This window comes from Megalobrama amblycephala, linkage group LG12 (genome assembly GCF_018812025.1).
Source record: "Megalobrama amblycephala isolate DHTTF-2021 linkage group LG12, ASM1881202v1, whole genome shotgun sequence".
Lineage (NCBI taxonomy): Eukaryota > Metazoa > Chordata > Actinopteri > Cypriniformes > Xenocyprididae > Megalobrama > Megalobrama amblycephala.
The window spans coordinates 23,178,056-23,205,132 of record NC_063055.1 but is presented as its reverse complement, the minus strand read 5'-3'; the positions used below and the strand labels follow the sequence as shown (position 1 = coordinate 23,205,132).

The 27,077-nt window shown below is 37.3% G+C and overlaps 1 protein-coding gene across 3 annotated transcripts in view; it reads left to right on the top strand.

The window, feature by feature from the left end:
- Positions 1–243: 243 nt before the first annotated feature.
- kcnd3 (potassium voltage-gated channel, Shal-related subfamily, member 3) overlaps positions 244–27,077 on the top strand; it is a 124,461-nt gene continuing 97,627 nt past the window's right edge. Inside the window, exons 1-2 of one of the 3 annotated variants that reach the window (XM_048210028.1) lie at positions 244–1,544; positions 2,468–3,644. In XM_048210028.1, the coding sequence (XP_048065985.1) occupies positions 2,542–3,644 (1,103 nt within the window). In that variant the 5' untranslated portion in view covers positions 244–1,544; positions 2,468–2,541. The remainder of the gene's footprint in view (positions 1,545–2,467; positions 3,645–27,077) is intronic. The other 2 variants (XM_048210029.1, XM_048210027.1) reach the window with 2 other exon arrangements.

Genomic DNA, 27,077 nt, shown 5'->3' with positions numbered 1-27,077 from the left:
TAGATTAAGATCGGTTTAGGCCTGTATCTTTTATAAATGTACCTTAGAAAAAAAACATTATTGGTGTGCATCTTGAGACAAAACAATGACAGTGACATATATATTTTAAGATATATCAGTGCAAGTTGCTTTCAGTTAAAGCAGCTCAAACATGCATTTTAGTCAAGGACTAGTTCAAGCCTTGTCTGTGAAACCGGGGGCAGGGTTAAATGTTTTTACAAGCCCCTTTTTTAAATTGGGTTTAATTATATTTAAGAAGAAATTTGAACTCAAATAGTCAAACCTACACACACACACACACACACACACACACATACACACACATACACATTTGTTTCACTATATATTAGTGAGGACATTGCATAGACGTCCATTGATTTTATATCAGGTTAATGATATAATCTATGGCCTAACCCAAACTACCCCTAAACCCACCCATCATAGAAACGTGCAACGAACACTAGATTCAAATAAAAACATGTTTTGGCCAATTTAAAAGCCTTTTTAACTAGTGAGAAGGACCAGAAAAATGTCCTCACTAGTTGTCATAATATTTCACTATAAGTGAGGACATTCGGCCCTCACAAGTATAGCCAGACCTGTACACACACACACACACACACACACACAGCATTTTAGGAATTGTTGCATCAGTGTCTTGCATCACACAAAATATTAAAACAGATAAACTTTATGATCTATGAAAAAACAAAACACTTTTTAATCCTGGTGTGCCATAGTTTAACTTCTGATAGGCTACTACATTTGCGTGAATACTTTTTGGTTTAAGCCTTACTTAAATTTAGCATTACGAATCAATGTGAGACTGAGATGACGTGCAGGACGTTTTGAAAGTCATCTTTAAATGCGTATGGCTACTGCGTTCGCGAATGACTTTGCAAATCAATTACCTTGTCCCCATTTCTATATCGGTTCAGGTAACAAAGCTGCGGCAACCAGGATAAGCCCACTATAAAGTAAGGTGAAATCACCCCGCTGTCAAACAGTGTGACTGGCGCGAAAGCGAGCATATACTGCCTCTGTGCGTCTCGCGCTCTCTCTGCTCCACGAACACCGATCGCGCGCGCAGAGCCAAACTAGAAGAGCGCGAGACCTGGCAGCGGAGAGACCTCGGGGAGGGAGAAAGGGAGTGTGCTGGTCTATGTAGAGGAGAGAGAGAGAGAGAGAGAACGTGAGAGAGAGAGGTTGGGAAAAGACTACCACCTCTATCCATCAGCCGAGCATCCTGCGGGAGTCACTTCGTGCGCGCGAGCTGTCGGTGCGGCATTTCTGTCCGTCCGAGCAAATGGATCATAAAGCAGCGCAGGATATGACAGAGGGACGCGAATAAAAACTAAAGTATTATTTTTGCGACTCCAAACACGCCGGTTATTCATTTATTATTTTATTCTTTCAGTTGGGTTCTTGTTTTGCGTTTTTCCTCATTAATGTGCGGATATTTCGGCGAACACTTTCTAAGTGATGTCAGGAGAAAATGTCATAAATGTAGCTGAATGAATGAAAAGTTTAAATATTTTTAATGGGTAAGTAACAAAAAACTCAACTGTTGAAAATGAGTTTGCTGTGTTTTGAACCATTAATTATCGTTGTTGTTGTTGTTATTATTATTATCATCAATGATATTAATCAGTCTTGTTCATATTTAACGAATTTTATTTGGGCGCAGCTGTGGATAACCGCGGTTGAAGTGTTAACAGTGCAAATCTTGATGCTCATAAAGTAAGAACTACTGCACTGTCAGTGTTTAGCGACCGATATTTCGTGGCGTTTTATTGTTTTGCATTAAGCTCAACAGGTTCGCATCTGTTTCAAACTGCATTTGCTGAAGGGTTCTGTGTCTCGAGCACAAATCGTGCCTTACCCTTTGGAGTCTGTCTTACTGAGAATGAATAGTTTTGCAATCAGCTTTCTTTACGAGTTGTCATGATGTATGTGCTGTATAACGTTATATATTTGCTGTCACTGTAAAGGCAATCTGGTAAAACATGTTAGTAATTTTCTTAAACTATAATATAAGAGCATTGGTATAGTAAGAATACATTTGTGCAAAGCATTGCCTATAAATAATGCCTGGTAAAAAATGGACAACTATTTTCTTTGATTTGGTGGAGAAATTGTGATTCTAACTAATAGGCTTAATGTCTGAGGTCTAATACAGTCTACCATTTGTGTTTTTTCCTTCTTTTCCATTGCAACTGTCTTCTCTATCTCTCCTTGTGTTTATTTTCCCCTTTTTTACATGCTCCTTTTTACTGTACTCTACGTGATTGCTTCCCTTTTACCTCTCAATTCTGCTGGCATCCTGTTCGCTCTTGCCGTCTTTTCACTCCCATTTCACATCTGTCTCACTCTCTCCCACTGGAACTCTCTCCACTTCCTGTCCTCCCACATTTGCCAACCTCTCACTCTCTTCTATCTTCTCATCTCCCTGTCTCTCTCTATGTAGATGGGGTCTAATCTAATGTCAAGCTGGTTGTGAAGGTGTTTGATCTGGTCCCCTCGACCCCAGCCGGAGTCCCCATGGCTGCTGGAGTGGCAGCCTGGCTCCCCTTCGCTCGGGCGGCGGCCATAGGATGGATGCCCGTGGCCAACCTGCCCATGCCTGTCGCACCAACCAATAAGAACAAGCGACAAGATGAGCTTATTATCCTCAATGTCAGCGGCCGACGCTTCCAAACCTGGCGGAACACGCTAGACCGTTACCCTGATACGCTGCTAGGGAGCTCAGAAAAAGAGTTCTTCTTCAATGAGGAGACTAGGGAGTATTTCTTTGACAGAGATCCAGATTCGTTCAGAAGTATTCTTAACTTTTACCGCACAGGGAAGCTGCACTACCCACGCTACGAGTGCATCACTGCCTACGATGAGGAGCTGGCGTTCTTTGGAATCATTCCCGAGATCATCAGCGACTGCTGTTACGAAGAGTACAAGGACCGCAAGAGGGAGAACACGGAGCGTCTTATGGATGACCTTGAGGACAACAAAGACAGTAAACTTCCCAACATGACTTTCCGGGAGACCATGTGGAGGGCTTTCGAGAACCCGCACACTAGCACCATGGCCCTGGTTTTCTACTATGTTACCGGATTCTTCATCGCCATATCCGTCATCACCAATGTGGTTGAGACGGTTCCTTGTGGCTCCACACCGAATCAGAGAGACATCCCTTGTGGGGAGCGCTACACAGAGGCGTTTTTCTGCATGGACACGGCTTGCGTAATGATCTTCACGGTGGAGTATCTGATGCGACTGTTTGCGGCACCGAGCAGGTACCGCTTCATGAGAAGCGTGATGAGCATTATCGATGTAGTGGCCATCTTACCGTATTACATTGGGCTCGTCATGACCAACAACGAGGACGTGAGCGGAGCCTTCGTCACGCTACGGGTGTTCCGTGTCTTCCGGATCTTTAAATTCTCCCGCCACTCCCAGGGTCTTCGAATCCTTGGCTACACGCTGAAGAGCTGCGCGTCCGAACTTGGCTTCCTCCTCTTCTCCCTCACTATGGCCATCATCATCTTTGCCACAGTCATGTTCTACGCTGAGAAAGGCTCCTCGTCCAGCAAGTTCACCAGCATCCCGGCCTCCTTCTGGTACACCATTGTAACCATGACAACGCTGGGGTGAGTCATATTGTCTCGGAATGACTTTCTCTCTGTATATTTTTACACTTTTTAACCCTGAACACACATCAAGCCACACCCCAATGCATATCAGAGGGTAAGTCTTAAACGGGTAGTTCACCTAATGCTATAAGAAAAAAAATATGTAGAAATTGTACCTATAGGGGTACAGGAGCTTGTCACTGGGGAGGTACCCTTAAAGTTGCAATATTGTACTTTATTTACCCCTAAAACATTCAAAGTAGTACTTTAAAGGGACATACTCTACTCTAAGGTACTATTATGCACCATTTATGGGTAGAGAAGGTTCAAAGCTATCCCTTTAAGAGCTGTTGTATCCCTAAAGGTAAAAATCTTTCTGACAGAAGAAAATAAAAATCCAAATCTGTACAAGTGCGTAACACAAAAGAAGATATTTTGAATGCTTTTTTTTTTTTTTTTTTGGGACCCTGCTGACTTTCATTATATGAACAAAAACAGTTCTACACAATATCTTCTTTTGTGTTTCACAGAATAACGTGAATCATACAGATTTGGAACAACATGAGGTTTAGTAAATGAGACCAGAATTTCATTTTTGGGTGAACTATCCCTTTAAGTAGGCCTATGTACAAGGTCTTATAAACCAACTAGAAACTTAAATGAACACAACTGTTTACAATATAACATTTCACCTCATCAAAAGAGAATCTGTTTCCCTGCAGCTTGTGGATTTTCCTTCTTTTCTGAGTTAACTGCTATTAGCATCTAACCCTAATGACCATGGTTGCTGACTGCAGTCATGCCTGCCCGAAGCAGCGGTAGGTTTGGATTTAACTCATTGCCCCAGGCTAGACTTTATTCATCCCTATTATGCACCAATTAATATTTAAGCTTGTGTGAAGCAAGCGGAGGAGCATCCTTCAGCGTTTCTCCAACACATTAAAAGCAGACAGCAGCTGCAGAGCTGTATAGCCCCATTCATTTCAACCCTACTCCTCATAAATCACAGGCCATTTATTTGTGTGTTCATGACTGATACATGTGACACATTTGACACAGTGGTGTGTAGGATTAATTTAGGCAATTAGTTTGAGTGATTATATGGTGTATAGCTTGAGTAATCGGCTATACATCGGCTGATACAGCTACTACTGTATGTAGCTGTTGTGTCACTGTGGCTTTGAAACTAGAGCTGAAGTCAAAACGGTCTTTGACTTCCTGTTTAGATGGCGGATCATTGGCTGAAGCACCTTCCCTAGAGCCCTGTGACCCCAAAACAACAAGATTAAGGACTTAATTTATTGTGAACAGTAACTCATGAATGTTACATTGCCAAATGGTTTGGTCCTTGATGAATACGGTTGTGTCGGTGTTCAGGTTATTCTGAGGTAGAATTACAAAGAGTTAGACTTGGACTTACTTATTTATGCTTTCCTTTGAGAGTAATCTGTGTATATGTGGATGGCCAAACCTCTTAACAGGTCATTGTGGGTATTATGTTGAACTATAACCTTATATATCATCCTTATTGTTGTCTCAATGTTGTAGTCTAGTTTTACATGGATTTCAGAGTAGCCCAGATCTCATTACTCATTACTACATTCGCACCAGAGATCCAGTCTCCACCCGCATCTGAGACTTGACCCGAGATGAGAGCGAGAGAGACTCTTCTCATCAATAAAACACACGGTAGAAGTGTGTGTCACTGTGACTAATGTTCTCAGGTACATGTGCTGAACAATGTAAACCACAAAGACATTTCCAACCCTGCTGACATCATGTGACCTCACTGCATGTGTATGGGAGTGTTTCCCATTCAGTTCAAACCAAGTGTAAGGGATAATTTTTATGTCCCAAAGTTGATTGTGACAGTAGGTTCAGGTTTGTATCACATCACGACACACCTGTTGATTCTAAGGCTTCCTATCTGTGCTTGTCTTGACCAATGCAGTGGTTTGTTTTACACACCTGGTGCTTCTTTTATTCATCGATTCGTTCAGACTGAAGTGCATGTTAACGGGGTCTCCACCTCACTCCGCCAGAGTGAAACGCAGCACTGCAGTTCAGCTTCTCTGGTGAGACTAACACATCATGTTACCGTGTAAAACACAGACCCATTGCCCTACGAACACATGCGTGATACTCAGTATGTGAGCCAGGAGAACTAGTTAAACAGAAATATCAAGCATATATTGTGTGCGAATGGTTAACTGTTCTTCTGTACCTTGTCATCTGTCTGAAGTGTTTTCCTCCTCCTCTGTATTGTTTACATCAGTAACATTTAATTTAGCTGCTCTACTGTTGAATTTCATGGCTCTGTGTTTTGTCTTGGCAAGACAGCAGGCTAAGAGTTGAAAATAAAGCAAAAGAGTGCAAAAGGAAAGAGAGAGTGAAAGAATGTTGTATTCTTTGGATGTTTCTCTTTCTTAGTTTAGGAGACTTCAAGTTATGTTTTATGTAAACATCAAGTTTGTCTTTGATGTTTCTCCTAAACTTTCTACAGATGCACTGATACTAACGGTGTGTTCCAAACAGCACATATCGCACTTCGGAGTGAAAACAATCATGGCCGCCATATTGAAGGGTCGTTCCAAACCGAAGTGCTCAAAACTGGCCACTTCAAAGGGCCCTTCGTTACCATACAACTGATGGACACTTCGGGCCCCCACGTTCCTTTGCACAGAGAAGTTGTTTGACGTCACAGAATAGGTACAGGAGGTTAGGAGTTCGATTTTGTATATAAGTATTTTTCTATACTACTGTAATATTTATACGAGTTAGATTTGGTAGATTATTATGGTCAAAATGACATTGTACTTCAAAAAATTCTTTACAGGTCCCTTTATCAGTCCATTCAAATGTTTCAAATACATAGACACAATATATTTAACGTAAAAGACTGGCAGTAGCTTATAATGTTACTAAAGTAAATGAATGCGTATTAATACAAAGAGTAAACCAGGGGGAAAAGACGAAGGCGCCTCCTTGATTGTCTCGTTAAGATGACCTTGAAGTGCGTTCCAAAAAAAGAGTTTTTTGACCCCTACACCCTTCATCCCTTCGAAGCTCTCACTTCGAGGGTAAACAATTTGAAGGGATTAGGGCATGAGGGATGATTATTTAGATGTTATGGCTGATAACCATAAATGGCATATATAAAAATGCTCATATAAAATTTGGTCTAAATAAATAAATAATAAACATGAATTTAGCCATGACAACATTTAAAGTATGAACATAGATATTCATTTTGGTATTTGCTAAAGATTACATTTAAAGGCACAATATTAAAATTTTCGCCGATAGAGGCGTAGCTTGATGACGTCGAGATTGAGCGTGGAATCTTGGGAGTTGTCATCTTCACCTCACAGCCGGTGGAAAAGAATCGGGACGGGACTCAGGCAGAAATCATGTTCATGAATGAGATTATTAACGTTACTGTACTATGAAGCAGAGCAGGGCCGAGTGCTGTGGGAGCTGAACGAGGCCGCTGGAGCGTTTGCTAATGAGAGACAAACGCGACACACCTCGAGAGCAGCAGAACTTTTATTATGCCAAAGTCGCCACTTCCACTTTTTCCGGTCAGGCGTATGTGGGGTAACGCAATGCTGTTTTGTCATATTAGATACATTTGAGTGTATTGAAAATTATGTTATAACTTTACTCTGAGTGTACGCTCTGTGGCTGCTGTGAGACACTTGTTGCACACTGCAGTAAACTAGATCGATATTAGAATATCATATTAATAAATGCTGGATGGCTTGTGTTGATAAATGGTATCCAATTAATTTTAAAACATAAAAATTAAGCTGCATCTGATTATGTTATTTGACAATAGTGTTTTTCTCTGACTAAATGTGTTGAGCTATATAACAATAATTGGTTTTCTGTCTATAAATGTATCCAAACAGTTGTTCCCTTGTTTAATAAAACGTAATATATTAAAGCTTTGGTTTTTCCATGGTTTCTACAAAATAAAACCGAAAATCAATGTCACTGATAGGTCCGTGTCCTGGTTAAAATGGCGTATTTCTCTGGATTTAAACATTCTGGGAAACATCTGGGATAATTTAAGTACACAAGTCAACAAAATATATAACACTGTTTTAGTGTTTTTTTTTTATATATTTTAATCCAAAAATCTTACATATTGTGCCTTTAACAGTGTTATTACATTTTTAAAGATTACCTTTGCTGTCATCTAATGTTCACATAAAGTTAATGTAAATGTTAAAATAGGGGAAATTAACTTCACAATTAAATATCAAATATGCAGATACCAACTAATAAATAAAATAAATATCTAATATTGGCCAATGACCAATATGGTATAGATATGCATCCCTAAAATTCCTTAGAAGAAATAAAAGCTTTCTTCTGAAACTCTTGAGTTTCTCAGAAAGCAAGATCTCCATTTGCTCTCCATCTAATCTTATTGCTATCTAGGAGAAAACAACTGAGATATTAATGCTATCTCTTTTGTGATTTTTCTTTTCTTATGGGATTAACCTTTGGCTTATGAGAGAATGAGACCAAATGAATGTGAACCCTATGTTGCGTGTTCTGCAGCGTAACATCAGATTTTGTGTTGCATAAATTATCCAAGCGACGATTTAGTTGCATCATGGTCCATTTGTTAATCTGGCCTTGAACACTGTACTGGAACAACCAGACCAGATCCATGCAGGGTTTTATCTGCATTTTAAAGCTGTTAGAGAGAGAGAGATTTTGACCGTATGAGGGCGGAGTCTGTTTTGAAATTACTTTGAGCTTTTACACTTGTGTTTCTGCTGTAAAACAGGAGGCTGCTGAGGGATTGCGGATTTACCAAAGGGAGATGGGAAGCAAATGGATGTTTGTTTATTGATTTATTTATTTATTTGTTGTAATAAGATGGTGTTGACCTTTAGGTGGAGTAGCATATTCTAAATAACCTTTAAAGAAAAACACACATCTCTAGTGTGCTTTACAGCACAGTGGCTTGCGAGAGATACACCTGAAATATCATTTTCATTCTCTTTCTCTCTATATATAATTCTCTATATTGGTACCTTATTAGCCTCTAGCCCTGCAGTAGTAGTTTTATTGGTTAAGATATGCTCCCTATGTTACAGACCTATGCATTTTGCACGCTAATGTTGCCATGAAGAAAATCACCCTGCTAATGAGGGCTTTCAGTTGTTACCACAAGCATTAATTAACATGACACTCAGAATTCACGCCCCTGTTGCAAGCACTGAATAGATCCAGACTTGCCATTCGGCCCCAACACAAGGCTGACTGTCTCTCGGCTTCAACTCTGCTTCTATTGCTCTGTTGGTAGGTGAACATGCATGGTCGATACTGATCAGAAGCATTGATTAAAGGGAACAAAGGATGAGGTAGAAGAGGATAAGGGACAGAAAGAGGAATGAGGTTGAATCCATTAGCAAGGGTGAATGATGATAATCACCCACAGCTGCAGGGTGTCAAACCGAAGCGTTTTGGATCGGTAAGGCAACATATGTCTGTGTGTGCGTGGGGGGTCACTGAGTTCAGAATAGCCGTTTCTCTCATGACGTTTGCTGTCAGGGGTTGTGTAGGAGCAGCACAGTACAAAAATCGGTAAAAATCGACTTCCAGTTGAACCAAGGAGATTTTTGTGTTTCTAATGCACTTGATCTGCTTTGCTGTACATGGAGATATGAAGTAGATATGGTGAATGTGTGTTGAAATGGATATATAGCCAACCTTTGGTGTCTAAAGGTGAAAACATGACAGTTTTATTTTAAACTGAAATAATCTTTCACAATTACTGTTTTATGTATTTTTGATGAAATAGGTGAGCATAATAGACTTATTTCAGAAAAATGGCTCCAAAACTTGTGAACGGTAGTACAGTATAGTGGTTCTTTTTAAACACAATATTAATTTAATAATCAAATACTCATTACCTAAATAAAATCATTACTTCAGGTCCTTTAGGTATCAGTATTTTTATTTATCCATGTATTTATCATGCAATTTCCTGCAGTTTAGTTAACCCTAAAATGCATGAACCAAAAAAAAAACCTACACAAATGCATAAAGAGAGTTAAAATGGCGCATAGTGAAATGAATGGTTTTCTTCCAAAAAACAAAACAAAAATAGGTCCTATTAATGAAATAACTAAAATAATTGATGAGAAACAAATGTTTTAATATATGAAATGTATATGTGCATAACAAAAGTTTAAATTTATTATTTTCAGTTGTACTTTTTCTTAAATTCTAATTAGATCTACTGTAGAGTACATTCAAGTCAGAGCCTTCACTCCCCACATTTCTCATAGAGCATGTGAAAATTACCTTTTCAGTCAGAGACAGAACATTTCACATATATTTTCACCTTTCTAAGCTTAACTTTTGAGCAGAGTTTGCACCTCTTCCTTTGTTTGTGCCTTCGCTGTCACCTTTCTCTACTCATCCACTGCATCTGAAATTACTGTCTGAGTAGGTTCTACATTTGATAAAGAACTACAAAAGTATGCATGTGTATAGTATGAATATCATCAAGCATTAATGTGTGTAGTATGAATGCAGTCTGAATGTACTACATCCGCTGCCATGTTAGCATTGTCATGAGGGCTACTGTGTGACTCGTGTAATTTCCCTGCCATTCACGACCCCTTTTTCATGGTCTGTGAATAGTAAAGTGTCCATTGGATGTGAACTTCAGAATCATGGAAAAAGTAATAGGTCATCTGAGATACCTTTTTTTTTGCCTACTGTTTTATGAATGCTGTAAATTCAAACGTACTACTCATTTCACATACTGCTTTTCACCTACTATATAGTAGGGAGATATGTGTATTTAGACACAGGATTGGATCAGAGCAAATAAAGTCACAACAGGTTTTTAAGCAAGCCATAGAGTTTTAAGAAAATAAATATTATTGGACAAAAATGTATCCCAAAATACTGTGTTGAGTCAAAATTCAATAGGAAACGAATGCCGGTCAATTTGACCTCCTTCATGCATTCTTTGGGTAGTGATACAAAAATTACTTTTTTCCCCATCATATGACCAAGAAATTACATTGATGAGGGTCAGAAAGTAGTTTTTTGAAGAATTCATTAATTATTGAAAAAATAAATGTTTTCATTGAAAAAATATTTTTTTTTAAATCACAGCATGCCAGGTCAGTTTGAACCCCTATATGCATTCTAGGGTTAATGAAGAAGCAGCTCACCACTTCTATGAGATGTGGTACTGAACAGAATGGTATGAATCATACAGCATGGCTTCAGAAGACTTCCAACAGAGCGCACAGACTACTTTTGTGCTGTTTTGTGTCCTTGTTGAAGCTTCAGAGTTCCAGTGCCCATTCATTGTAACTGCATGGGGGGAAAAATCAATCTGTACAATTCTTCTTAATTCAGTTCTATAGAAGAAAGAAACTTGTATGGGTTTGATTGAATAATGACAGAAGTTTCATTTTTGGGAGAACTAATCCTTTAATGCAAATCACAAAAGTATAAATTTAAGTATTCAATTCAATAATTTCTTTCTCTCTCTCTCACACTTTGTCTATCTCTCTCGCTCTTTTTTCCCCCACCCACAGTGAACTTCTAACCTTGAGCTGTCTAGATGATATCCCCAGATCCATCTTTAAAATAAATAAATAAACAGCAGCCTGTCTTTATCGGTACAATTTTGTTGTGGTGCATTTCATCAAATGGCACAGAGAGAATTTTACGAAATTCAAATGAGTAAAGAGAGGGATAAAAAAATCACTTGTTTGTTTGGGTTTTTGTCTGTCTTCATTCAAGGGGCTTTGTGTTCTGGGAGGTTTAGAGTTTCTATGATGGTCAAATTGCTGCCGTTTCATCCCATCAGCCCTCCATAAACACACACTTCCACCATTAGCGATCAGATCTGATGACATATAATGGGAGCATCAATGAAGGAAGGTATTGTTACTCTGCAGCCAGTAAAAAGAGCATTAAATCCATTACCCTTACAGTTATTTCAACAAGCTTTCAACCCAATGCCGGCTTCAGTTGATCCAGTGGTCACTGGTCATAGATGTCTAAATTTCTAAGGGTTTTATACTGATTTGCCATGCCTTTGTTTGTGTTTGTCTTCTGGTTTAAAGCTGTCGACAGAAGGTATGGGAAAGATTACAGGTGTTAGGTCAAGCTCTCCACTTTAATGAAAGGTCATGGGAGGAGAGTGACAGTCAGAAGAATGTCTGACCTTTGAAACCTCAGAAAATACCACTCCAAAAAGTGAGTATGCTATCTACTTTGATGATCAACTCTGAGTTCAGAGCTGTGAAACTATACATTTTATATACCGTGCTGTAAATTGTATGCAGAGTTGGCGCTTAAAGGAACGGTTTAACCCATCATTAACTCACCCTCTTGTAATTACAAACACCTACTGTATGACTTTCTTTCTTCTGTGGAAGAAGACATTTTGAAGCTGAACTTTGAAGTTTAAATAAACCCTGACTGACTTTCACTATATGGACAAAAATGTACTGTTTCAAAAAACAAACAAACCACTGATTTTTTTCCAACCCTAAAATCATAATCTTTACAAAATAATATATACATTTATTTTATTTCCCTATTTTATTATTTTATTTTATTTGTTCATGAACTCTAACTACAAATTTAGTCTCAATGGCGAAATATGAATAAGATTAATAAAAAAAATAGGAATGAGAAATTAAGAATCAAAGATACAGAAAAAATGTTAAATTAAACTAAATACAAAGGATTACCAATGAAGTCACACGGCTGCTCGCTGATACAGTGGTGAAAATGTTACAGTGGTTGGGAGTGATAAAGGTTTCAAGTTCAATTCCCTTTTTGTCAGGGGACAATTTTGTGATAACCTTGACCTGTACTATATGCCGCTTTTATCATCTCTATTCCATTTTTGGCTTCTAGCAGGTAAAGAGGCTTTTTTTCCATGAGCACTTATCCTATTTCTATGGTACAGACATAGCAGCCAAAGTGAGGGGGCAGTGAAGTAAAGCCCAGGGAGTTGCTGCAGAGAAAGATACCCACTAGGTCACAATTCATTTTCAGTCCTGTCAAACTGCCCCGAATATTTATCTGAAAGATGTGTATGCGCACCCCTTGTCACCCCAGAGAACGCTTCTGGGGAACGATCATTGAGAGGAGGCAGTGCCTCCATCGCGCTATTGGCTATTGTGCTGTTTACACACAAAAAAAACCCTGCCTCTTATTTTTGTGCATGTTCTAATTCACAAATTAAGTATAAACCGCAAGACTGAATGAAAAATTATGGTGTTATGGAAAGACTAATTAAAAAGTAAGAAAACAACTCACCCACTTGATATCGTCGTTTTATGTCACATCACATTCAAACTTGAAATGACTGGTGAACGTGATCTGTGAGGGATTTCAGTGAGCAATCTGGTGAAAATAAAGGTACATCTCCGTGTCTGTGACCATCATGACACCTGCAGTGTTTACCGAGCTGTGATGACTGATGATCTGAAAATAAGTTAAAAATAACTCCTGAACATCTGTTCACAAATAAAATACACATGGAATATTAAATGTTACTGTGGTCTTATAGTTAGTATTTTGGAATAAATGTAAAAATATTGAGAAATATACATTTAAAAAAAAAACAGTCAGGACTTTGCCTCCTCTTTTCAGAACACCACTTGTATATATGCCAGGATTTGCCATTGCTCAAAGCAAATACTTATTACTAAAATAATTTACTGATGTATTCATTTTATAGAGTCGTTGCACATTGTGGCTATTATATCTTTCTCATGAGTAAAACGCATGAGAAAGATATAATAGTTTGGTCAAATATGACATTTTGGCTAGTATGGCAGAGGGAGCAATGCCTCTGGATGCCCTCCTGTAGCGCCGACCCTGATTGTATGCTGTATATAGAGTGCTTATGACAGGTGTACAAATTGCCATCCCTCTTCTCAGCATGGCAAATGATCATTGTTTCCTGCTGAAATTCCCATAAGCTGATATATCGAGGCTCTTGGAAATCATATATGAGAGTATTCATTAACGAATAATGTTTGTATGGAGAGAATCTGTGTGTTCATTGTCATAAAAAGCTCATTAAAACTGCATAGAGAAAGAATGAATGAATGATGATGATGGTGTTTTTTTGTGCTGCTGTGTGCAAATGACCGTGCTAAAGTTACGCAGCTGTGTGATCATCTTAAATATGATATTTGCAGTATTGTCCCTCTTTCATACAGACACTCACATTTTCCCCTGAGACCGCTTATGTGCGTGTGCTGTAAACGTATAATTTTGCTCTCCCCTGTGCTCTTTTCAGCTGTAATTGTTTCAATTCTGGGTTTTTGTCTCTCTGAGTCTAGCTGATCCACACACTGAATTGTGAAGGTTTCAGAAGGTGATTTGTCACTCAAACACATGGAGTAGTTAAGAGCAGACGTCTGACAGATTAGTCTCATGACATGGAAAGATTGCATAATGAATACATTTCAAGACTTCATTCATTGCCGCCAAAGCTCTCTCTCTCTATTGCAGGTTGCAGGTTCAGTTTCTTACTGTATGCAAGTAAAATAGAAAGTAAATAAAATATGAATATAGCACCTCTTAAAATAGTGTTTAAAAAGTGTTTTAAAGAAGACTTACATGAGCTATGGTTTATGTTTAAAACCAGGTTGTTTAAATTAAAATACGAGAATCCTCCTTCCTAAAATGTGACCCTGGACCACAAAAGCAGTCATAAGTCGCACAGGTATATTTGTAGCAATAGCCAACAATACAATGTATGGGTCAAAATTATCGATTTTTCTTTTATGCCAAAAATCATTAGGATATTTAATAAAGATCATGTTCCATGAAGATATTTTGCAAATTTCCTACCATAAATATATCAAAAATTTGTTTTGAGGAGTGGATATGCATTGCTAAGGACTTCATTTGGACAACTTTGAAGGCGATTTTTCTCAAAATTGTGATGTTTTTTTTTTTTGCACCCTCTGATTCCAGATTTTCAAATAGTGGTATCTTGGCCAAATATTGTGGTCCCTTATGACTGGTTTTGTGGTCCAGGGTTACAAATATAAAGGAAGCAATATAAGTTAATGTATAAAGACACATAATTTTTCTTCAATAAAGTTAACACTGAGTAGTTAAAGTATATGTAAAAACTATAAAATAGAATAAAATAACTGTATTAGTCTCATGATTTCTAACCATTATTTAGAGTACAAATTTGGTAAACACTTATTTAATAAGTGTTAATAATATAAATAAGTGATAATATAAATAAGTGATAATAATCATATTTTAATAATAATAATTAAGAAGAAGACTACATTTATAAATAAATATATTCAAAAAAAAAATTAAAACAGAGTAAGGATGACAAACAAAAAGTAGCTAGGATTGTCAGTCATGTGCCAATATATTCTATTCTATTCAAATATAAAAAAGAGAGTGAGACAAAATGCAGTAAGGAGGAAGAAGAGTGTGTGACTGACAGAAATGAACGTCTCTCCCACTCAGTGTTTCTGTTTAATGCATTTGGTCATTGACCACTGTCATCTTAACTGCTGGTAATGAATCTGCTACTGTCACACTGAATAATGATTTCACTCCACACCACCACCAGCTGCTGCTGCTCGGGGCTGTGCATATGTTTCTGCATGTGTGTGTGTGTGTTTTGTGTATGTGCATGTGTGTGTATGTGTGTGTGTGACAGGATCAGAAACTTTGCTTGTGCTGCATTGAATAAAGTGGGATAAATGTCTGTTGTTTTTGTCTTTGGGCTTCAATTTAATCATCATTAGTGACTCATTCAGAGACATGAAATGGATGGTTTGACAGTCACATGACTGCAGCAGCAACACTTCATACATACTGATGCATACGCAAAGACACACATAAGCACACACCCGCAGCTACCCTTCTGTCTCCCGCGGATCCTTTTCGGCCCCAGCTGGTTGGTGCTGGTGCTAATGTCACTAAACAATCATCACTTCTGCGTGGTGTTTATGTTTACTCCTGATATTAGTTGCTCATGGCAACAAATTAATTAATGACTCTGCAGTGATAGCTCCTGCTGCTTTGAACTAGTGCTCATAAAAACAAATATGCAGCTTTAAACAGATGGACTCTGGAGTGAAAATGTGGCTTGTTGTGCCAACCAGCCTCTGAGATCCAACTCTCTTTGAAAAGAAAGGACGTGTGACCGAACGCTGACTGAATACTGCAGAAATCATATTCTTTATCTGTATTTTTCTTGTTTTCCAGTTAAAATTATGCATCTCTGTATCCTTGGTAAACAAAATTTAGTAAGAAAGTCAGACTTGTTTTCAGAGAATACATTTTGAATTTGAAGTTTATTTTTCTTGTCCCACTGGCAAGTATTTTCTCCCTTATTTTTCAAGCATAAACTTGACTGACGTTTATGCTTACAATTAAAGTTTGCATGCTGGAACATGTAGGTTGCTGCGAGTGTAAGCTAGAGGACATATCTAAACTTATCATCACCTTCATCTAAATGTGTAAACAGAGAGAAAGAGAGAGAAAGTGTGTGTCAGAATGTATGGAATGAAATAGTAGCTGACTGCTTTGTGAATCTTGACACTGCAGAATTTTTTGAATGTGAAACAGAATGCAGTATAAAGCTGCAAACATTTCAGTATATATATATATATATATATATATATATATATATATATATATATATATATATATATATATATATACTGTATATATACTCATACAGCAAATCCCCGAAGCACTGGCCGAGATGAAGCTGTTCTCGGCGGGTACATGAGGACTGAACGGCCGCTGACGGCCTGGAGCTTGCATCTCCGAGAACGTCGAAACAAATTGTAAAATAGGCGCTATGATTAAATATGAGTCACAAGTCATATCTTGCATTTGAATATGTCCTTTGGCAGTCCGATCAAATAGTCAACAAGAAAAACAGGGTAATTATTAAGGTTGTTAATAATGTTTTATTTTGTCAAGCTTGAAATGGAAAGTGCTGCATTGTGGGATGCCGCAATCTGCTAAGTGTGTTTTGTGTACTGCAAATTTGCAAATGTAGTAGGTAATCCAGATCTATGCATGCAAAATTCAGATATATGTGTATTACTTTGCTTCATACTATAGTATATACAGCAGAAATTGTAAGGTCTGTGTTTGTGAGATTGTAAGCGTGTGTGTGGTTTTATTACTACAAATAAGAGCAGTAAACCCTAGTGTCCTTCTCTCTCACCTGTGTTATTTTCCACAGCTTTTATCTTTATTTAAGCATTACGCAATCACACCACAGGACATCTGCACCCAACCCCCTGTTCTTTTTAACTGCATCTGTACCCCTTGACCATTTTTTCACCTTTATATTCCTCCTCTATTATCATCCTGTTCTTTTTCTCCATCAGTAAAGTATCAGTAGCTGGACTGCGGTGAGTCAAGGTGAATCTGGTCAAACAAACTGAACAGCATCCCGGTGGGACCTCATCTCACTGCGGTCACACTATTGTCCTCTCAGGTTTTCCTGCTTCACACAAATGTGGTTAAACAGCTCGAGGCAAACAGACCGGTCAGAACGCAGCCAATTCCACTGACACCTTCTGCAGAACCGCAACATCACCTCTGATGCACACAGAGTTCGATCCAATCAAATGTACTCAGTCGCATGATGCTTTTAGATGCGTCCCATTTTGCGTACTTGGTCACTATGCCATTTTGTAGTATAAATAGTGTGAGTAGTGCATTCACACTGAAAATTCCAAAAGTAAAAAGTGCACTTTAAATACCCAGATAATGCACTTAAAAGATTAGTTCACTTTCAAATGAAAATTACCCCAAGCTTTACTCACCCTCAAGCCATCCTAAGTGTATATGACGTTCTTCTTTCTAAAGAAACAAAATCGGAGATATATTAATGAATATCCTGACGCATCCAAGCTTTAAAATGGCAGTGAACAAGACCAATGAGCATAAGCTGAAGAAACTGCATCCATCCATCATAAACATACTCCGGGAGGTTAATAAAGGCCTTCCGAAGTGAAGCGATGCATTTGTGTTAAAAAATATCCATATTTAACAAGTTATGAAGTAAAATATCTAGCTTCCACCAGATTCAATTTAGGAAGAAAGCGCAATGCCTCTCGCAGTTCAAAGAGCTTACGCTACGTCCTGCGCCTTCCCTATTCAACTTAACTGACGCGATGCCAGTTCCATTTTTTTTTTTTTTTTTTTTTTTTTTTTTTTTTGTAATTTGAATATGGAAGGCGGTCTGGCGGAAGCTAGATATTTTACTTCATAACTCTTTTTTTTTTTTTTTTTTTCCCAAATGCATCGATTCGCTTCAGAAGGCCTTTATTAACCCCCAGAGCTGTGTGGAGTACACGTTTATGATGGATGGATGCAGTTTCTTCAGCTTCATACTCGTTGGTATTGCTCACTGCCATTATAAAGCTCGGATGCGTCAGGATATTTATTAATATAACTCCGATTGCATTCATCAGGAAGAAGAAAGTCATTTACACCGAGGATGGTTTGAGGGTGAGCAAAGCTTGGGGTAATTTTCATTTTAAAGTGAACTAATCCTTTAATCAAAAAAATGTTAGTGGAACGTTGGACACTTCATGCATTCAACTGTCACAGCTTTAATTACGTACTGGAGGGGGAGGGGCTGACAAACTGATGTTGAATGACAAAATAACCTTATAAAATTCATATACTACACGGTTGAGTACATAGTTTAAGACACAACTTTTGTTTTAACCTGTAGTTAAATGCTGGTTAATAAACATTTAGGAAGTTTTAAGCACCCTGTCTTTTATCTCAGCCCCCCTTAAAATCTGCGATTAAGTTTTGTGATTCAGGTTTGCTGAAAACAGCTGCTACAGTCATTGAAACAAACTTACGTTGGTTACATTAAGTATTATTCTCAACTCTAGTCAATGACAGGCCTTATCAAAGCCACCATCTCTCATACGAATGCTCTCTGATCCAGTGTCGTTATTGGTAACTAAAACTTTTTACAAATAATTTCAGTAAATGAAATAAAGCTGAAATATTGCCTAATAAAAATAAGGCTGAAATATTATATTATTAAAGCTTTATAGAAATACATAAAAAAGCTAATAAAAATGACAAAAGCACAAAACAAAACTAAAACTTAAATTAAAATAAAAAATGAAACCTGAAAATATTAAAATAAAACCTAATTCAAAATATTAATAAATACTTTAATAATAAATAATATTAAAATAATACTTCTCTGCTCCACAGTGAAATCACAAATTAAATTGCAACCAAATTTGCTATCATTACGGATACATCTACTCACATACAGATGCGAGATTCAGTCCCTGCATTTTAACCCACTGCAAAACAGCACATACACAAGTCCACAGAATGCACAATATAAACACACTCTTGCCAAACTACAGATATTCAAATCACTCTCTCAGCCAAGCTGCTGCTATTTTAGCAGCCAAACTCGTTCACAAACATGCACGTTCACTTACATAAACTTACAAACACACACACTCCAGGGCACCAAATGCGTTTGTAAACAGGCAGATGGGCCCCTTCTGCTCCTGATCTCGTGTCCGTCTCCACAGCCAAAAACTGCTGATCCAGGTCACACACTTAAGGATAAACACTGAACAATCAGAGCAGACGCAGCACATCTGTTCTCAGAACAGATTATTCAATAAGCATGTTTACATGCGCTGTTATAATCTATCTGTACAAGTATACATGACCAGTGTTGGGGAAAGTTACTTTTGAAAAGTAATGCATTACAATATTGTGTTACTCCCTAAAAAAGTAACTAATTGTGTTACTTAGTTACTTTATTTTTTTGGTTTGGTTGAATTGGATCACCACAGTTGAGCATTATATACAGATTAAATACAAAGTATATTTTTGTTATTTAACATATTTAATTATTGCAGGTTTGCATAATATTCAGAGTTTGCATTTCACGGTTTTGAGGAATACTGAATCTGTTTTTGTGCAAGTGAGATGAGTAAATGCATGCTCACATTTAGTCTAGAACTACAATAACCATCATGTTTACACTGCACACACAACACCTCTACACCGATTTCTCTCAACATGGGGATAGGAGAGTAAGTCAATAAATGGGAAAACAAAGTAGCTTGTGTTGCTTATTTGAAAAATTCACTCAGATATCTTGTTGAACATTTAAAAGTAACGAGTTACTTTACTAGTTACTTGAAAAAGTAATCTGATTACACAACTTGCATCACTTGTAATGTGTTACATGTGTTATGTACAGTATTGGGAGTAATTTAATATTTCAAAGATTTAAATGCACACTGCTTGTCTTTTAGAGCACTCAGCTGAGGCCATTTGTTGTGTGCTTATTATCATTCACAACTTCACAAAACCCAGACTGGTAAGATTTCAGTCGGACAAACCATTTATAAAGACAAATTATTGCTTTAAACTTCTAAAGTGCATGCAAAAGTACTTAATGTCCATCTGTTCACATTTTGAGCAGGATGTTTATTGGTGTAATGAAAATCTGATTTTAAAATGGTTAGGCTGTTGCTACACATCCTCTGAATGGACTTACATGCTTCAGCTTCCTCTTATTTCAGTCACTTGACTGTGGAAACATCTCTGACACCACTGGTTAACCTTTGATTGATTTTTCCATATTTATCTCTGCTTTAATCTCCGTAAATTGTTTTCCATTGACTCTCAAACTGATTAGATTTGACTGCCAGAATCAAATGTTGTCTGCAGGATCATGGTGAGATGTTGAACATATTTTTTTTTTTATTGAGATCAGTGGAAAATATAACAAATAACTTTTTCAAGGTATTATACAGACCTTGTTTAGCAACATGCAGCAACATGTCCTACTAGTGTAAATCATGTTTTGCAGATTGCAAACGTGTTGAAACATTGCAAATGTACAATGAATTGAGTAAGAAACAGATGAATAATGGATTCTAGCCTCGTTAAATCCACATACTATAGATTCTGAGTGCAGGTGCGCAAACCACAGACTGCTCTTACTAATTGAGTTCGACTTCTGCTGGATAGTTCAGTAGCTGCAAGGTCAGATTTATTGACAAAACTTCAGTTATTTGGCATAGGTGAAACTAATCAAGAAGATTTGAGATCTATGAACTTCAGAAAGACCATGCTGCTGTTTGAAATTTTGCAAGCGATCAGCACAATCCATTATTCAAAACCATGTAAAATTCATGTTAGGATGTTATGTCATCTTATGCTATTTTTCGTTGGCAATTATATCTAGTTTTAAGGATGTTTAAATATTTTGACAAGAAATCAAGACAGAAATACTAAGAATAATGATGTTTGGCAGTGTGCAGAATCTGCATACAAAAATTAACATACTGTGCACTTGAACATACAATATAATAAGCTAAACTGAACATAAACTAGGAAATCTGATAACCCCTGGCCAGTGTTGTTACTGTTAACTAAAACCATTAAAAGTTGTTTTTGTTAATTGTAATAAAGTTGAAATAAAATAAAATATGAATATTAAAAAATATATATATAAATTGAAGCTAAATAGAAAGATTAGAAAAACAAAACAAAGCACTTAACATTACTAACACTTAAACCAAAATTAAAAAGAAAATTGAAAATATAAAAATAAAAGTTTATCGTTGCTGTCATGCATAAGCTTTGTATCTCCAAAACACTACTTTTGGGAAAAAATGGAAAAATGTAAAAACTGTATTTTTTAAATAAATAAACAACGCATTGTCAAAGTTGATATTGTGGCTTTTTATATGGTCAGACACTTGCATGTGTCGTTATATTATTAACATTTTACCAAAGTAAAACACATACACACATAGTGTTTCTTAAAGGTGCAATATGTAATATTTTTGCAGTAAAATATCCAAAAACCACTAGGCCAGTGTTACATATTTTGTTCACTTCAGTACTTACAATATCCCAAATGTTTCCAACTATTTGTAAATCGTGAGAAAATTTTAACCAAGGCTCCAGGACGTGTGAGGAGTCAAACAAGTGTCTCACAGCAGCCGCTGAGCGAACGCATAGAGTAATGTTATAACATCATTTTAAACACACTCAAATGTATCTAATATGATAAACAGAGCTGCGTTACCTCATACTCATGACTGGAATAGCAGAAGCGGCGCCGGCGACTGTGGCATAATAAAAGTCCCATTGCTTGCGGCGTGTATTACGCAATCGCTCCAGCGGCACCAGCCGTCGCTCCCACAACACTCGGTCCTGCTCTGCTTCATACTACAGTAATGTTAATAATCGCATCCATGAACATTTCAATTCTTCCCGAGTCCTATCCCTATTCTTTTACACCATCCGTTGAGGTGGAGACCACATGTCTCAAGATTCCGCTCTCAAACTTGCCGTCATCAAGCTACGCTGCGCCTTTATTTTGAATAGGCTTCTAGCGACCTCTAGCGGACAAAATTATTACATACTGCAACCTTGAAAATTAAAATGCTGTATTTATTCAAAGAACCAGTTCTTTAGTTACCTTTGCAAACAAGCAGAGACAGTCCAAACTGCGTGCAGCACTATATTCATGATAGATGCTGATGGAGTTATGAGGTTTTACTAACAGTTTGAGGATCCAGTGGAGTTACGAGATTTATTCACACGATGGAGATAAGAGGTTTCTGCCCGACTGTGACATTAATCAAAATATGAATAAATTCTATAATAGTAAATAACACTGACCCCAACACAACAGCTAATAAAGGCAAGAGGCTCAATGAGAGTTATTAGTATATGATGACAGAACAGAGTACAGAGTTAGAGTGACATTACCTTATGTAAGTGTGCGCTTTAAAGAGACAGTTCACCCAAAATGTAAAATTCTGTCATCAATTACTCATGTTTTTCCACATGAATAAAAAGAACACAAAAGAAGATACTTTGTTTTCCATTCAATGAAATTCAATTGGGAAAAACTCAAAGTTTAGAATGGCATGAGGGTGAGTAAATGATGACAGAATTTTCATTTTTGGATGAGCTTTCCCTATTAAACCCGTCATGTACAGGTCTCTCACACACATTCACAATAGATAATGTAAAGACTGAACACACATTCACAACACTTTAACACCATAGAATTATTTCTTAACTCACAATCGTCTACACAGTCATGCATCACTCTTACACATTTACTATGAACTAACTGTCTGTGTGTGAGAGAGAGAATGAAAGGTGCTGCAACACAGAGAAGCAAAGAATAAACTCAATGCACCCAACCCCACTCATCTTTCTGTTTGTCCCTCGCTTTATCTCTCCCTCTCTTTTTTTTCATCTCTTCCTGCCTGTGTGTATCTAAGAGAGAGAGAGAGAAAGAAAATGTGGGTAATCCAAACCTGGCTGTCAGTATTTAATTAGAAGGGGTCTGTGATAACATTGCAGCAGTCACAGCAAAGAGGACCATGCGTGTGTCTTTGTGTGTGTGTGTGTACTGACAGATACTTTCGCTAAGAGGATGGCTGTTTTATACAATCATCTCACTGCTCTCTATTAAACATGGCAAAGTGAGGGCAGCACTGACAGGACCTGGGACTAAAATACACACACACACTTGCTTGTATAAACACATACATAAACTTGTTTTTGTGTGTGTGTATCCCTAATAGAAGACGGTATATATCTAGATGTTATAAATAATTATTATTTCGGCCTAATATTTTTGATTTAAAAAATTATCTGTCCATGTTTGGTCAAAGTTAAGTGATAAGTTACAATTAAGTGCAGTTGTAATAAATGGGGCTTTTAACTGAGGCTTTTAAGTCTCAAAACTGATGCAAAAGCACCATAAAAGTATCTAGTCCACATGACTTGTGCACTATATTTGTGTCTTTTAAAGTACACTGACAACTAATGTGTAAATCTGTAAAGACAAAACACTTTGTTCAAGACACATTTATACATTTACATTATAGGGTACAATAATGGTGCAGTAATGACCAGAGTCTCTGTTGGGAAAAGGATATAGTGTTTTTTGTTCACTATTCCTTGCTTTATATTAAAGAAATAACTGATAAAAAGGCCTTGATGGTGAACAATCTCCTGGTTGTTCTGTGTGGCCCTAATTTCAATATCAATATCATAGAGAGATAAAATTCACCTGCAGCATAAAAATGATCATCAAATCAACTTTTCAATCCATTTTATGGTGAGTCTCTAGTGCACGCTTACCATTGGACCAAGTCTTATTAGACTAATTTCATTATCTTCAATGTAGCATTTTGTCTTTTTTAAGTCTTTTATGAACTACTCACTGCATCAGATGAGAACATTCACATTTTTTCTCTTACCCTAGTCTCTGTTTCTCTCTCTCACACACACATACATCGGATGAGATCCAAGTAGGTTGGAGGTCCGTTTTTTGTCTCTATTTCCATCTCTCTGTTTCTCTATCTGTCTTTTACACACATGCTCGCATGCTATCTCTCAGAATGATTTTTCTTCAGATGCCAAAAATAGCACGGCACCCTCAGGCTTCACACGCAGCCGAGGTTAAAGGTCACATGCTTCTTTCATCAGTTCTGAAGATTCTATCTATTCAACCTTCTGTCCAGCACCTTCTCACCCAGTCACCACACACAGACGGCACACAAAATCACCGCAAATATATTCAGACTATGAGGGAATATGAGGGAAATTCGATTTTTGAGGATTTAGCACCTGGTGAAGCTGTATTGCAGTTGCTAAATAAAATAATACCACACGGCATACCAATATCAATATATAATGTTTAATTATTCATGCTCATTTTCCACTATTTCCACATTTCGATTACTTTTGCCATCATCCAGGCTCACTTAATTTAATAAAACTGTTAAAATGCAATTTTATCAAATCTCAAAATTAATATCTATGTTTTTTATATACTGTACAGTATAGTGATGACTAAATGCACTTGTAGTGTTTAAAATGATTGATTTTAGTATTTAGTTTTATGTTTAATTGTCTACCAATTGCTATAGATATTTAATGTCAGCCATTTATCAGTCATTGGCCATAACATGAAAATTGGCCAAAATATGGGCTTATCCGTCAATTTTTTTAATATTGAATGTTGCGATGAATAAATATTAACTTTCAAATGATTAGCATTTCAAATGATTTAAATTTTTAGTGTTTAGTTTTTAATTAGGAATTGTAATATTGGCCACAAAATCTGTCATATTTCTTTAATATCTGTGCATCCCTAGTTTATTTTCCCCTATGAAGTATGCCCTGATACTGAATATAATAGTAGATTTTTATATTAAAGCCATCTGTCCGAGGACTGGCTTGCCCTGCACTCTGAGCTAAAACTTCATTGACTCTTTCCCAGTATTGATTTGTCTTGACCCATTTCTCTTTTCCTTATTTAGACACCTGTATTGTCCTGTTCTCTCTCTCTCGCTCTCCCTCACAGTGTCTCTCTCTTTGTCTCTTGATTGTCTTAATTAATGTGTGTTAAAGACTCAGCGCAGACGCAGTTAAAGTTCACTGCTGTCGGTGCGTGTGCGTAACCTCTCATTCATATTCAATTAGAAACATTTTTAATATGAATACTAAATATCACAGTCAGCAGCGGAATTTGTGGTGCTGGAAGTTTCATAGTAATTTTTTTTTTAGGCAGGATTTCTTTTTAATTACATCAGCTGTACAAATGTCCTGCAAATACAGTGTGAATGTTATATCGCTACATAATCCTCTGCATATTTCATCAGACAGGAGAAACATCCTTACATTCATGGCTTTGTCATTCTGTCACCAGCACAATAATAATGATGGATTATCCTGTCGTTCACTCTCGTTTTTCTCTCCCCCTCGCTGAGAAAACGGACCGAGGGGACTAGTTTTTCTGCCTTTGCTTCTTTCATTGAAATGGGCAGGGTTTGCATTATTCAGTGCCTGATATACGGTTCACAGAGTGATGTAATACTCCTATCAAGCTCTGGCGAATTGGTCGGGTACCCTCAGGCTCCTGCGCTCTGATTGGCCAAACGACTTCCTTTCCCAGTGCTCCGACTGGCTGAACACCCTTGGGCTTTGTGATCTGATTCGATGCCGCACTGCCTTCTGCTTTTATATGCAGTGATTCAAACATTTGTAAAGTTTGGAGCATGCACACACTTGTGCGTACAGTCAGCCATAACAGAGCGGAGCGATCAGCTCAACTGCAGCTGTCTGAGAGTTACTGCTCCACTTTTGCAAGTCATCTCCAGTTAAAGGAGGAACAAGCAAGTGGCAAAGATGACTAGTCGTCACTCTACAACACACACGCTGTTCCTGTCAACTCAGATCATGACACATTATTCAGCACTGATTGAAAATACAAAAACGGAAGTATTTTTCCTCTGTAATTCTTAGTTTTCATTCTTGTGCAGATAGTTTTATTTTTATTTTAGTTATAAACCATTCAGTTTTGCTAAAGATGAAATCATGATACAGACTTTTGTTTTAGATATTTAAGGGCATGATTCAGCCAAAATTAAATGTGTGTCATTATTTTCACACCCTCATGTCATTCCAAACCCATCTGACTTTCTTCTGTGAAACACAAATGGAGATGTTCAGCAGGATGCTCTCTGCCACATAATGAAAGTTAATGGTGACCATGGTCATCAAGCTCTAAGAAAAAATGAAAAAACAACAAAGTTTCAGAAAAGTAGTCCATACTATTGTTGTAAAAATACTGACTTCGATACCATGTTGGTACTGAAATTTAAAAAATGTGACGCTTTGAGTGCTGTTGAGCGGATTCGTAAACACCTCTGATTGACCATTGTGTCTGTGATTGGCTACAATGATCAACGCTTCAAAAACATGTTGTAAATAGACATTAATGACGCTCTTCACCGAGCACTTACACAAATACACATGGGAGCATGTGAAAGCAGGTATCTATTAGTGGACCAGCTTTCAAAACGCTTTTAAATTCAAACACTTCCGTGTGCTTTAAAACAATGATCATTGTAGCCAATCACAAAAATATACTGTATATTGAGCATGTGAACACAATGGCCAATCAGAGGTGTTTATGAATCCGCTCAACAGTGCTCAAAGTGTCACATTTTTAAAATTTCAGTACCAACTTGGTATCGAAGTCAGTACTTTTGACAACACTAGTCCACACCACTCGTGAACACTGTAAACCCTAATGCTCAAAATACTAAATGGTTTGAGTAGGGCAAACTTAAATTGAACAAATTAGTTCAGTTAAATTATTACTCATTAAACATGAATATTTAGAACTTTCTTTTTCTTTTGAGTTCACAGCACTGAAATATTTCAAGTAAACTGAACTGTTTCATTGTTTTGAGTTATATGAACTAATTTCTTTTAATTTAGATTAACTTAAGTTTAACTGAAACTGAGCTGGGATTTCTATTTCCCAACATGCTTTGCCCTGTGGCACTTGAAAGGGAGAGTAAATGCTAAATT